The 14,852-nt window shown below is 40.4% G+C and overlaps 1 protein-coding gene across 1 annotated transcript in view; it reads left to right on the top strand.

Annotated features, from left to right (window-relative positions):
* Positions 1-2,369: 2,369 nt before the first annotated feature.
* AFAP1L2 (actin filament associated protein 1 like 2) overlaps positions 2,370-14,852 on the top strand; it is a 97,752-nt gene continuing 85,269 nt past the window's right edge. The window contains exon 1 of the mRNA XM_032225872.1: positions 2,370-2,549. Coding sequence (XP_032081763.1) covers positions 2,534-2,549 — 16 coding nt within the window. The 5' untranslated portion in view covers positions 2,370-2,533. The remainder of the gene's footprint in view (positions 2,550-14,852) is intronic.

The following is a 14,852-nucleotide window of genomic DNA, read 5'->3' on the forward strand; positions in this document are numbered from 1 at the left end:
CGCCACCATGGCTTAACCTGATATCTGTTTTGTGACACCAGCTGAAGATTTGAAATGTATTTATGATATCCAGTAAATTTATCTGCATTAGATAATAATAGTGGAGTTGCAAAGGTACTGAAATAGTCTTCTAGACTAGATAATAATGATCTGACTGAGAGCTAATGAATGGAGATAGATGTATTCTGGCTTTTAGGCTTTAAGTGAGACTGAAGAGTGTGGGTTCACAGCCTAGCGAATGAAAATTAGAGATAGAGATTCAAATTCCAAACTGTTAAGAGCAAGGAATGGCTGAAGAAGGATAGCCAAATTACAGCGACCTTCTATCAGATGAACAAGTCAACTTCCTTTAAAGCAATGTGTTGGAAGATTGTTTTAAACCTCGCTTATACAGGATATACCTGATAAAATTTTGACTGTATTCAGAGCTGGCCTACTCCTCTGGTTCTACTAATCTCTTAGTGGCACTGAATACCGTCAATCCTTCTGGAGTGTTAATGAGAGTTAGGGGGCAGTGGCTCTGTTTTACAGAGTTTTCCCTACTTTTTGCAGGTTCTCTCAGTGGAAGGAGGAGCAGGAGAGCCTGGTCTCTCAGCCATTCCAAAGTGGGATGACTCCAGGCTTGGTGCCTCCCCCCTTCCATTCTTTTAAAATACCTACAATAAATACCCTGCAAGAAGATAATCTGTCAGTTCCAGGGGTATCATTAGCATCAGGAGATAGGACTTGGTGCCTGGAGGAACTGTATATGACAAAAAGCCAAATTTTAGCTTGTTGTTTGTTCAGGAACCCTCTTGCTCCAGGCTAGTTCTGTCCATGGCTCTGGGCAGCCTTGCACTCCCCTAAGAAGCTTGCATAGAAACTGGGATTCTCCTGGTCTTAATGGCTGTAAGTGGAACAACCAGCAGGGTTGTCAGCCAGGATTCAAGCTCAGATTCTATTGCATCTTTTTCTGGAGTGGGAGGCCACACAATAAGATACTCTGAAGAAACCCTTAAATTTCTAGTGCTGTCCAGTGATCTGAATGTTACCAATCAAATTTGGTGGCTTCAGTTATTCCAAAAACGTCTTACTGGCGTGGGGAAAAAAGTTGAAAGAACAAGCAGAAGACAACAGACAGTTCTCCTTGCTCACGTACCCTGCATCTTGGTCACCCAAAGGTCACCCACCCAAAACATGTTCTGGAAGCACCTGAGATACCCAGAGGGTTGATCTGAAGTTTCTTAGAAGTTTCTCATGGGCATCACAATTAGTTGCCTTGTTTTCCAAGTACATATTTGAACTTGTACACTCGACTGACAAGCTTGCATTGACAGATTAACAGTTTAACAGAAGGGAGCTTGTAGGTCATCTAGTCTAATCTCCCATCCAAGCAGGAGAACCTACACTATTTTTGACAGATGGTAGTCCAGTCTCTTCTTGACAGCTTCCAGTAATGAAGCTCCCACAACTTCTGAAGGCGAACTGTTCCATTGGTTGATTGCTCTCACTGTCAGAAAATTTCTCCTTATTGCCTTATATTTCTCCTTATATTATTTATAAGAGCCAAGGTGGCGCAGTGGTTAAATGCAGCACTGCAGGCTACTGCTAGATCAGCAGGTCAGCGGTTCAAATCTCACCGGCTCAGGGTTGACTCAGCCTTCCATCCTTCCGAGGTGGGTAAAATGAGGACCCAGATTGTTGGGGGCAATATGCTGACTCTCTGTAAACCGCTTAGAGAGGCCTGAAAGGCCTATGAAGCGGTATATAAGTCCACTGCTATTGCTATATTGCTATTGCCAGGTTGATCTCTCCTTGTTCAGTTTCCATCCATTATTCCTTGTCTGGCCTTCAGGTGCTTTGGAAAATAGCTTGACCCGGTCTTCTCTGTGGCAGCCCCTCAAATATTGGAAGACTGTTATCATGCCTCCCTGGTCCTTCTCTGCACTAGACTAGCCATGCCCAGTTCTTGCAGCCATTCCTCTTATGTTTTAGCCTCCAGTCCCCTAAAACATCTTGGTTGCTCTTCTCTGCACTCTTTCTAGAGTCTCATATCTTTTTTATAGCGTGCAGTACTCTAGATGTGGTCTTACTAAGGCTTTATAGAGTGGTATTAGTACCTCACTTGATCTTGATTGTACCCCTCTGTTAAAGCAATTTAGACAGCATTGGATGTTTTGGCTGTTGGCTCATATTTAACTGGTTTGCAGGGGTCCGCAAGACGTCGAAGCCGGTTTGGGGGACTCAAACGCCCCCTTTTCCCAACCGCTCCCTTCCCACGCCGTTCTCTAGCCACCCAGCCCCTCGTCGGTCCCTGTAAAGTCCGACGATTCTGACCTCATAGGGAGGGCGGAGCTAGGAAGCGGCAAGGCAGTCCGAGAAGGTTTTACCCGAGAGTTAAGGCAAAGAATTCGCAAGCAGGGCGAAAAGAGGCGCGCCCCACGGGGAGAGGTCCGTCCGGAGGTTTGGAGAGCGTGGGAGAAATCCGGACCCTCTACTCTAGAAAAGATCTCTCCATCCCGCCTAGCGCCAATTAAAAGGCAAAAAACCCAGGATGGATAAATACAAAGGTAAGGGGAAGTGCGCCTCTCTTGCTTTTCTCCCGAGCGTGGGAAAGGTCTGGAAGGCTCGGCTCTTCCCAGGGAGGCTGCTTGTTTTCCCAACCGTGGGTGTTCTGCCTTCGGTGAAATGTTTCCTGGGAACCCCACGTAGCGCTGCTTCTGGCCTGGACCCCCGAGTCTAATCATCCCCGCTTCTTAGCGGTTTCGGGGAGCAGGCGAAGGTTTCTTGAAAGCTGAGATTTGGACAAGCGGCGACGTGGGTGGATTCGTGCGTGGATAGTGGCGAAAGAATTGATCCGTGTGCAGGGTGTCGCGTTGCGGGGTGTCCGGCTGGCAAGCGAGATTATGCGCGGTCTCGCTTCCAGAACTGGTCCCAGGAAGGGAGGAATCTGTATTTAGACGCCTGGGAAGCGGGGGGGGGGGGATTTCATAACGGGACGGTTTTAAAGGCGGGGGTGGTGGTCGCAGACTAAGAAGCAATAAAGTGCTTGAAATAATAAACCTTGAAAGGAAGGCAGAGGTGGGGATGGGAGGGTGCGCGCCTCTGCTCTTCGCAATGACTCACCTGGCCCACCCAGAGCACCTGAGAACTGAACCCGAAAGGGCCGCCAGCTGGACCGCCAGGAAGCGGACGAGACTTGCAAACCGTGTGTCCCAACCGAGGGTGTGTGTATGAGACAGAGGAAGACGGGGGGTGAGAGGGGGGAAGGGAGGGGGGAGAGAGAGAGAGAGAGAAAGGAGAGAGGGAAGGAGGGAGAGGAGGAGAGAGAAATAAAGAGGAGATGGGCGAGAGTGGGGAAGGGAGAGAGAAAAGTGGGAGGGAGAGAGAGAAAGATCAAAGACTCCGCTACAGCTACTTCATGACATACGAAAAAGAATTTGGGAACTTTCTGGGTTTCGTCTGCAACCCCCGCGCGATTATGCTGGGCATTTGGGGCTGGAAGGCGTAGCTGGCTACTGGTTTTGTGGCTACTAGTTTCGCGGCGGCGATTTCTCCTGTTCAAACTATTTAAGGAATAGTTTGAACAGAATAGAAGGAATTGTTTTGAAGAGCTTAAATAGTATTTAAGGAAGCGATATTTGGAGCTTAGTTTCTAAAAGGGGATCTGCTTGAACTCCTGGTGGTGAGGAAAATGAGCTCAGGAGCTGATATTTACTAATCAAATAATGATTGGTGATGCTGTAAACAGGAAGGTGCTATGTTATTTTGTGCTAATAAGTATGTTATTTGCAATTAGGGTTGTTTTGTTTTACTTTTACTTTAGGCAACTGGGGTTATGCCTGTAAGATGGTGGCTATATTCCTTTATTAAATAAACAAGTACTGGCATGTAATAAAGCAAATCCTGGATATTGGGGTCCTGTGTGTGTGTGTGTGTGTGTGTGTGTGAGAGAGAGAGAGAGAGAGGGGGGGGGAGGGAGGGAGGGAGGGAGGGAGAGAGAGAGAATGGTGTGTGATCTTGAATGAAAGTGAATGTGTGCCAGTAAAAAAGTATCTTAACTTCTAGCCCACTGGGATGTCCTTGCCCACTATAGCAGCCACACCCACTATTGGCACCCTGCCACCAGCCTTGCCTAAAGTCCTTTGGCTTAAATAGGTTCTCTACCTCTATATATTGCACACTATTTTTTCCAAAATTAAACTTAACAAAATGCAATCTATTGTTTGGTATTTTGCCAAAAAAAAAAGAAAAAAGGATACAGCGGAGGGTGGGTGGGAAAGTTGTCAGTGAAACTTTCTTCACTGGAAAGAAGAACCTTGCAAGATTATTTTGATGTCAGTTGAAATATGCTAAAAATGCACTTTTCCAGCATTCAGCCTTGCGCTTGAACATATATACATATACATACCTATACAAACACACACCTGCCCGCTTACTTAACATGTAGGTTGTAGGACCAGTTTTCAGGGTGATCTGGCAATGCCAGTACATATTAGGACCTGAAAATCTGGCTCTCTGTATTTATAACTCTAACATGAGAAGCAAATTATCTTCAGCCCTCTAATCTTAGACTGCTCTTCTGTGTTTCTGCTTCCAAGGCAAATAATCAGCCCATCCAAGGAGCAATTTAGGTGGAATCCGAACATATAATTGTTCAAGAAAATCTCTCACATTCTGAAACTAGTTCTTGCAAGTACTGTGGGATTATGATGCAATCCTCTTCTCAATTACCCCTCATTTGCATGCTGTAAGTATCAGAGTAAGTCACCGTTTTTCAGTGTCGTTGAAACTGTTTGGACTGTTTCCAAACAAATGGTTGTAAGTCGAGGACTACCTGTAGTTTCCAATGTTGCAGAACGTTACCAGTTGAGGCTGCCCTTACAGGCTGTGGATTAAAAGAGATTGTGGTCCAGCTGTCACCTTCTTACTCTGGAATTGTTGCTTCATTCATATATACACCTGTCCTGAGTAGATTGCTCTCCCCAAGTTAGTCACTTCAAGGCTATCTCCCAAAGGATGTATTGAGATTAGCCACCTGGCAGAGGTGGGTTGCTTCTGGTTCGGTCCGGTTTGGCCAAACCGGTAATGAAATTCAGGCCTGGGTCACAGAACTGGCAGTGACCCAGGCCTGCCATGTCCTCAAACTGGTTCCTTCACTGCCGCTGATATCACCGCCATTTTGGTTTTTAGTTACTGCACATGTGCAGTTCACTTTAAATTGTTATGTGCATGCACAAAGAACAATTTACATTGAACAATGCATGCATGCGCGCGGGTTGCGAACCGGTAGTGAAATTGGCAGTAATCCACCCCTGCACTGTGGCCATATTACAATGGATTACATTGCACATAGTCTCAGAAGACAGTTTTCTGCAGGTTGCTAGCTGTAGATGAGAAGTTTTGTTGGCTTCTTCTGGAGAAGGCAAGCAGTGGTAGGGAGCCATCGCGGTGCTTGAGAGAGAGGCAAATCTCAAATGTCAAAGCGGGGTGCGTGGGAAAATCCTTTTGCCTTTCTGTAAACGTCAATATTATAAGACTCGTGCAGCTGGAGGTCTTAAGGATGGCATTAACCTTCTGCTTTGAAACAGAATCTTTGCTTTCCCTGGGCAGGGAAATGCAGCGCCTGACAAAATGGAAAGCACTTTTTTCTTCTCATTCGTATAAATTCCTCAGTAACAGATCTTCTTTCTCCTCTGATGTGTGATGACTTCCTGGCTAGTTTTTGGATTTCTTGGAAGCATCCTGCTGACTGTGCCAACACAAAATGGTGCATTTTATTTATTAATTAAATAATCCACCACTCTGGCTTTCTTTGCTTTCTTGCCGCTTTTATCATCCCTTAAAAATGGAATTGATCCTCAACCTGGAATTTGGTCCTTAGCCCTTTTTCTATTCAATAAGTTGCTTAGTATTTTAATATTTTAAGAAAGAGAAGTTGTGAGAATCATGCTGCAACCTTTTTAAAATGCTATTTTATGGCAATGTTCTAAAAGGTTCACATTCTTTTGCTAGAAATCTTACCAGTTTCTGAGAGTTTTTGTTCATTCGTTCGTTCATTCATTTATTCATAAATATGCAAACTCTATCTTGTGAGTACATAGGATTGCAATATTAATTTATGTTCTGTCATATCTGCCTTAATAAATAAGTGAATTTAATTTATTTACAAATTTAATTTTTAAAAACACAATAATTACTACAAAATTGCCTGATAATTTTCGATACTGTCACAAGCAAACTGTTTTTTTGGACTTGTTTACAGAGAGGTAACAATGCAGGGATAGCTGGACATCTTAGCTGCTATTTTGCTGTATAGCTATTTTAATTAGATTGTAGTGATTTTTAAAAAAAGGTTTGTGTCTTAATGTATCGTTATGCAGCCTTGCCCAATCAGGATGGGGCATGCTATGAACTCAAATGAGGACATAATTTTTAACTGTTTGGAAGCTGATGTAATTCTACTGGTGCACAGAGTGGATTTAGAATGGTTCCTGTGGTTTCATTAGAATTCTCCCTTTAATTTTCTCAGAATTACCTGTGCTTTGAGGTTGAATTCTCTCACAAGTTTCTGGTTGGCCCATTCTGATGAAAACATTGGTTTCAATATTCATCTGCTATTATCATTTCAAAACTATGCTGCTTTTCAGAACATTTCTGTGGCAATCTGAGAGGTGTCCTGAGTTTATCGATAGCTGAAAACAGGAATACTTGATCAAGTATTACATAATATTTGAGCAATGCTAAATAGGCTTACTACTTCTTGGGTGTGCAATGAGATATTGTCATTGATATGCCACTCTTGTGACAAGTCTCACATTTGAATGCACAAATGTTTCTTGCTCTTAACACTGTTAAAATGTAAGTAAAGGTAAAGGTAAAGGTTCCCCTCGCGCATATGTGCTAGTCGTTCTTGACTCTAGGGGGCGGTGCTCACCTCTATTTCAAAGCCAAAGAGCCAGCACTGTCCAAAGACATATACGTGGTCATGTGGCCGGCATGACTAAACGCCAAAGGCGCACGGAATGCTTTAACCTTCCCACCAAAGGTGGTTCCTATTTTTCTACTTGCATTTTTACATGCTTTCAAACTGCTAGGTTGGCAGAAGCTGGACAAATAAAGGGAGCCCACTCCATTATGCAGCGCTAGAGATTCGAACCGCCAACCTTTCTAATCTACAAGCTCAGCATCTTAGTCACTGAGCCCCCGCGTTAAAATTTACAACCCCAATATTTTAAATAATGAAACAGGGCCTTTTCAGTATGCCACCTGGTTTGAGATATCACAATGATTTTGTCAGTTAAAAATGTATTTTTCAGAAAGAATGGCTAGCAAGAGAGAGAAATTATTGCAACAGTATGTTAATTCTACCATCATTCAAAAGAACTTTTCAATATTTGGCTAAACATGTGAATATAGGAAATGTACTGACTTGCTTCAATAGGACCCAGTCTTTTTGTGAAGAAATGGGCTGAACATAAGATGCTGCCTGCAAGGATTTGCATGTAGAAACTTGTATCCTAAATATATAATTAGAACAATTAAAATTAATGGCACTCATTACCTTTTTCAGGGCAAAGGATAGAATGGACTGGCTAAACTGCAGGTGGTTATTATCAAAACTGACAGTGCTATCTATTAAGAGACAATATCTGCCAAACAGAAACCAACCCAGTTGTTATATACAGCTGGAAGTGCTGAATACTAAATTATTAGCTGCGAACAACACCTTTTCTATATGGAGAAATATTGCAGGTTTTACTTGCTAGATAGAAATATTCGGGTGAAGTGAATGAACAATTAATCACAGTATATAGACGCTTTGTGAACCTATGTCGAGGAAAATTATTGCTTGCTATACAGTGTTGAATTCTGTGTCTATAATAAATAAATGAAGTAGCTTATAGCCAATTATGTGATACAAACAAAATGATGATTATTAACTAGGCAAACTCTAGGTAGGATGTGTGTCTTCAATATATTGCTGGACCACACTTTCAATTGCTTAGCCAGCATGAGAGGGATAATGAAACTTGTAATTCAAACAGATTCTGAAGGCCACAGATTCATGTTTTAAAGGATTATCTGTTCAGGATATCAAGACTAGAAAATCTAAGAACATGAGCATCACTTCTAGCGTCCAGGAATATTAAAACCATTTGCTTCTTGTGGATTTTATTCTGTTACCTGGGAACGGGATGTTGTTGCATCTTATTTAAATCTGTGTATTGTTTTACACTTTCTATTGCTTACCTATCTTCCTTATTAGAATTCCCTGTTTTCACTGTAGAATATTGCTTGATATATATACATATATTGATTATATATCAATATAATACTAGGGATGAATTGCAGGACTTCAAAATTTTAGGTGCCTAGAGATTTTTGTGTCCTTGATTATTTTGTTTAAAAATGTTATATGGTTGAAAATAAGTACATGTGAGTTAAGGGGAACAAGGTAAGTAGAGAGTTAAACCAAGTCTCCCTGGACCAACTGCTAGGAAAGAGCAATATTTTCACTGGAATAAACACTTTTGGGAATATGTAAATTCTAGTCATGCAAAATAAATACGGTATATTGAAAGACTAAAAATGCTTTGGTGGAGAAGGGGAGACAGTAGGAATGCCTGGAATCTCGAAAGCATGTGAGACAAGAAAGGAAGAAAGAGTGTGCTTTAACTTAAGGAGGAAACTGGATGATTAATTTCAAGTATCCAGAATATATTATGCAAACTGACCTTTTATGCACTTAGTTTGGAATGATCATAGACCATAGAAAAACTGTAGGCTTGATGAAGTGAATTGAACTGTAAATATACTAAATTTGCATCTGTGAATAATTGTTCATCATTCCAGTCAAAATAATGTTTGGCAATAATAGGAACATGGCAACATAAATGACATCATCATCATCATCATCAATTGTGGGCAACAGAATCGATTTCAAGGCAAGATTACTCTGTTCTCATCTGTTTCTCCTTTTTTCCTCCACTCTTTCTAGGAAAACCTGTTTCAAAGACAACTGGGCATCTCAGGGTCTGCTTTGATCTTTAATCAGCCTAAACCATGCAATGATGTTTTCCAGCCTTGGCAATTTTAAGAATTTCCCAACCAGAATGCGTAAAGTTGTTGAAACCTAGAAACATTGCCTCATAACAAAGCCTTATAACATTTTGTGAGAGAGGATGCTTTTCTCCTGTTCTTTGAGCCCTATTCTAGATGTCCAATCAATTTCCTTTTATTTATTTTATTTATTATTTTATTCTTATGTATTAGAGCAAGGGTGTCAAACTCAATTTCATTGACAGCCACATCAGAGTTGTGTTTAACCTTGGGGGGGGGTCAGGTGGGTATGGCCAGGGTGGACATGGCCAGCTCAATGTCGCAGCCTTCAGAAACTTTGTTTTTGCTGTCAAAAGCACTGTGAGCTGGTCCTTCATTGTTTTCAGGGCACCCTATTTTTACAGGACATCATTTATAAATACATAACACCTTAATAATCTTGGATTCAAGAGACTAAACCTACTTTGAAAACAGTTTCAAAGCTTGATCCAATAGCTAAAATAATTTAATTTTCATCCTTTTTGTTTTTCCATGAAAGTAGTAAGTACAATTTCTGGGGGCCCCAGTTGTCAGATGTGGTAGCCTTTAGGTAGGGTTCCAAAAGTAGGCTGGAAAAAATTGGAGAACCCTTGATAACTGCCAATAGTTACAAAAAACTAATTCCTTGCTACTGCCCAATTGTGTTCTATAATTTGCATAGTTTGGTAAGGCAGCCTTATTTCAGAATAGCTGTTGCTTTAAAAACACAGAGACATAAGTTATGGAAAAGTGTTTCAGTGTACAAAGAATGTACGAAGAGTTCTAAACAGTAGGTGACTATTGCAAATCACCCAGCGAATGTCTCTAATTGAAGGTGAACTGGAATCTGCACCCCTTTATTTCTGAAATACTGTTGGCTCTCTATCAGTAAATACATTTTGAAGAATATCAAGGAAGCATGGAAAATGGTGAATGTCTGATTTAGTGTTTCTTTTCCAAAGGATTGATATCTATTAAAAAAGTTTGTTTTAAAAAGCAGTACTTCCTTGCTACTTTTGTAAGCAAAAAGCGCATCAGTAACAGCACAAAGTCACTAGTTTCTGACTATGTGTATAAATGATAAGGTGTGTCTCCTAGTCCTTCAAAGTAGCACAATCTTTTGTTCGTATACTTCATGAAAAACGCTGAGCATTTCTTAGATGACCGAAAGAAAATAAGAACAGTTGAATTCATGGTTAATTCGGCATAGCAAAAATTTTGCTGCATGATGATTCCTGTTGCAGATTGCAAATTGTGCCTGCATAACCTGCACACTTCCTTTAGTGGAAACTGAGAATAGCATACAATCTTGGAGTCCTAGCTTTAAATGTTAGATTACCACAATCTTCCCCCTCCTAAATGAAAATTGCAGAGTTGTAATCTAACATACATGCCAGGCATATAGATTGGCTAATACTGATATGACATGTAAGTAGATTTTTGAAGTATGTTTGAGGGGGAGGGGATATGGAATGCCAAATAGCATCTTCTTTTATTGTGTTGAAATAATTGCCAAAAAAGAGAACTTGCTGGCTCACTACTGCCTGTGAAGGTAATGTGTTTATTTCCTGTGCTAACCTCACTGCATTGGAATAGAGCAGAGCAGAGCAGAGCAGAGCAGAGCAGAACAGAACAGAACAGAACAGAACAGAACAGAACAGAATTCTTTATTGGCCATGCGTGATTGGATACCCAAGGAATTTGTCTCCAGTGTACAAGCTGTCAGTATACATGCAAGTAACAAGTGATAAATCATGATCATAAAATACAATCATAAGGTACAACACTCAGTGATAGTCATAGGATACTAAATAAAAGCAATCAACGTAAGTCATAATAGGATATTAAGTAAAAGCAATCAACATAACTCATGCAAACAACAAAGTTATAGTCAGATTCTAAAGGAATAGGTAATAGGAAAAATGCAAAGAATAGTAGCAATATAGTCATACTATATGGTTTGACATCCTAGAGCACGGGTGTCAAACTCTCCCCATCATGTTGCTATTACATGAAGTTTTGTGACATTTTTCCCATTCATAGAGCTGGGGTAGCTGGGGTCTGCGCTGCCAGTTTGACACCCCTGAACATACAGTGCTGTGGGAATTAGTTGTTTAGCAGAATGATGGCATGGGGAATAAACTGTACTTGTGTCTAGTTGTTTTGACATTTATAATACATAGGTTTATAACACATCACACATACAGTGGAAAATGGCTCATTCTCTCCTCCCCCATGCTATGAGTTGATGGTCAGTCCACCCAAATGGAAATGAAGAACTGATATAAGTTAAAAGACAATTGGACTCATTTTCTGTTGCCATAAAATGAGTATACCTTTTCTTTAGCAGCCTAGTAAATAAAAAGAAAGAGAAAGGAAGGAGCCACCTAGGTGGGATAAAGCTGTACTCCCCAAAGCTGGATAATTTACTCAAAATTTGATAAAATAATTTTTTCTTTGGGTAATGACTCACAAATCAGTTACTCAATCATAACAGGAACATTTAAGTGAACTTAAAAATGGTATCTCGAAGTGACTTTATGATAAAGTCTGCTCTGTTCTGTTTTCTATTGCTGTGTTGGTTGAGTCTGATATTGCAAATTGTAGTTGAAAAGTGCTGGGGGAGATATTATATAGGTATGTGCATTTGATCCATGGATGTCAGGATATCTTACTACTTGCATCTGGTAAACAAAAGAAAACCCAGTTTGTCAAGCAGACAGTTTTATAAAATAGTCCAAAATGCAGATCATAAGTGAAGTCTGTTCAACTGTGTATCACGTACAGCCCACTTTCATAATTTCCTCCCTGACTGAATTATAAAACAGTGCATTCAGGAAGTTATTTTGAAATGAAATGTTTTCACACAGTTGGTATTTTTCTCATATGCCATTTTTCTGCTCAGTATTAAGGGCTATATTTTTGTTATCTCACTTTCACTTTCCAGTTATATAATAGGATTTTGAAGTGTTTGAAAAAATGTTAGAAGTTTGAAGATATATTATCCCCCAAAATGTCCTTTTTAAAATGAGGAATTCTCCAGGAACCTTATTTTCTAAGATTGAAAGAAAAATTTAGAAGAAGCCCTCCATGCCCAGGATAGGAGATTTTCTGGTTTATATGAACTAAAATATAATGCAATAGCACCAGAAATAAATAAATTACATTTACTCTGAGAGTGATGTCTTCGAATAAAGAGGTTTAGTGCAATAGGAGATTTCTTCATCAATCATTTTTTGGTTTAAGTTTTATTGTCAGAGCCATTGGCATACAAAAGCTAATTTAAGGTGTAAAAGACCAGAACCATCTGCTGAATTGCAGCATAAAAGATTTATTCAAGCCTATGCATAAGAATCTAGTAAACTTAGAGTGATCAGGACTCTAAGTTAATGACATGCTTAACTCCCTCTCCCAGCTCTGCCTATTGTTCTAATAATATTTTAATCTGCATCCTCTTCCTCAAGACTGCAGGTAGTTTAGGATACCTGGTAACAGGCTGTGAGGGACAGGTATTTCAATCCTGTAATAATTAGCTGTGTCTTCCTTACCAATATCATTTTCTGTCTTACATTGCCTTTGGGTAACTCCATAAATCTATGTTCCATTGCTTTCTTCTAGGATCTTTCTGGTTATTCTTATATTTTACATATTATTAAATTATAGACATTTTTAATATGCAGAAAGTGAGCTTCAAATATTGCATTTCCACTAAAATTAATATCTTGCCATTGGAAATTAAGATTTCCATTTTACTTCTGCATAACCCAGACAATGAACAGTTTGTTATATTGATACTAGGTGTATTTCTTTCCAGCACCACCTTTGTTGGTAAATATAGCAATAACACTTAGGCTTATATATTGCTCCATAGTGCTTTTACATCGCTCTCTGAGCAGTTTACAGTGTCATCACCACTTTGCTCCCAGCAGTCATCCTTGGAAGGATGGAAGGCTGAGTTAACCTTGAGCCAGTCAGGATTGAACTCCTGGCTATGGGCAGAGTTAGACTGCAATACTACGTTCTAACCACTGCATCTCTAGGGCTCTTTGTATCCATAGTAATGTACATCCTGTGTTAGAATATTTAAGGATAATATATATCCTGTGCCAGAATACCGTACATTTATTCCCCAAAACATGCCTATATACTAAGTGAGGATAAGGGTCACCATGGGATCACCAAAATTGATGGAAGAACCACTCTTTCTGGAAGGTCTGCAAGAATGGGGACAACCTTACCTCAGGGAAATGATGTTCTGGAGAGTAGGAGCTACAGCCAAAAACGCATTGGTCCTGCAAGATGGAGCTTCTAAGAAGCCAGAACCCACAGCATATACCTTCTGCTTGACCTGATGTAGATGTGATCAAGAAGAGGTGATCTCACAGATAATCTGGTCTCTTGCCATGCAAGGCTTTAAAGGTCAAAATGAGCACTTTGAATTGCACCAAAAAGCAAAAAAGCAACCACAACACAACACAGATGTAAAATTCTAGGCCCGTGATGGCAAACCTATGGCACATGTGCCACAGGTGGCATGCAGAGCCCTCTCTGCAGGCATGTGAGCAGTTGCTCTAGCTCGGCTCCACCGCGCATGTGCGTGTCTCCTGCTAGCCAGCTGGTTTTTGAATCTCTGCCGCTCATGCCTGGAGGGCAGGACGCACGTGGGAGATACATGGGCATGCACAGGGGGTGGGTGTGGGTTGTGTGAGCATGTTCATGTAGGGGTGGGGTGCATGTGGGAGTCATGCACGCATGCGTGGGGGCAAGGGGTGTGTGGGGTGCCCATGCATGCATGTGTGGAGGGAGGAGGAGCCTGGGGGTTGTGCATGCATGCACGGTGGGTGGGGCACATACAGGGGGGTCGTGCACACATGCATGGGTTGCAGGATGCATGGGTGATCACTTGCGCATTGCATTATGGGTGTGCGCCTGTGCTTTTGCCACACAATGAGAAAAAGTTTAGCTATCCCTGTTCTAGGGGTACACATACCTGTCCATGCAGTTGCATTCTGCACCAGCTGTACTTCCTGGTGCTCTTCAAGGACAATCTTTCCTTGTATGTAGACTTTATTTTGTTTTGATTGTTTTTTTCCTTTAATGTGCACAAAGAATAATATAACAACACAGTGGAAAGGTAGGAGGAGTGGCAGAACCATATATTTTATATTATTTTAGATGAAAATCTGCACTCCACTGTTAAATAAGAGATTTCTGTATGCTTTTTAAAATAAATGTAAATTAGATGAAAACTTTTCAAGTGATACTCACACTGCTAGTGCTTAGACTATTGTAGAGTTTGATATGACAATTGCAGTTCGTTTGCTAAAATAGATTAAACTTACCCACTAAGCCATTGCTAACTGAATAATTCACAATTAGACACATAATACAATTATTAATGCACAGTTATTGTTTTTACAAAATGTCATTTACAATAAACCTGTATTAAGGTTCCTGGAATTCTAATAATTCTAATAAATAAATAAATAAATAAATTCTAATGTGAATGTTCATTATAAATGTGCATAGGGGAACATTTCAATTTCTATACTTCTATATCAATTCTTTTCCCCCCCTTTCCTTCTTTGATGCTGTGTTAGGTTACACTGTTGTTCCAGATGTTCTTTCTCTCCAGTGTTCTCTTTTACCTTTTATGGCAGACATGCTCTGATGACTGTATAAATCAAAGAACAAATAATATGCTTTTTCTGACCTGTAGCTAAAATCACTGTGAGATGGGTAATAAGAAGTCATGAATAATTTGCTTTAGGATAATATTTTCTCCTTTTGTT

Source organism: Thamnophis elegans, chromosome 10 (assembly GCF_009769535.1).
Source record: "Thamnophis elegans isolate rThaEle1 chromosome 10, rThaEle1.pri, whole genome shotgun sequence".
NCBI lineage: Eukaryota > Metazoa > Chordata > Lepidosauria > Squamata > Colubridae > Thamnophis > Thamnophis elegans.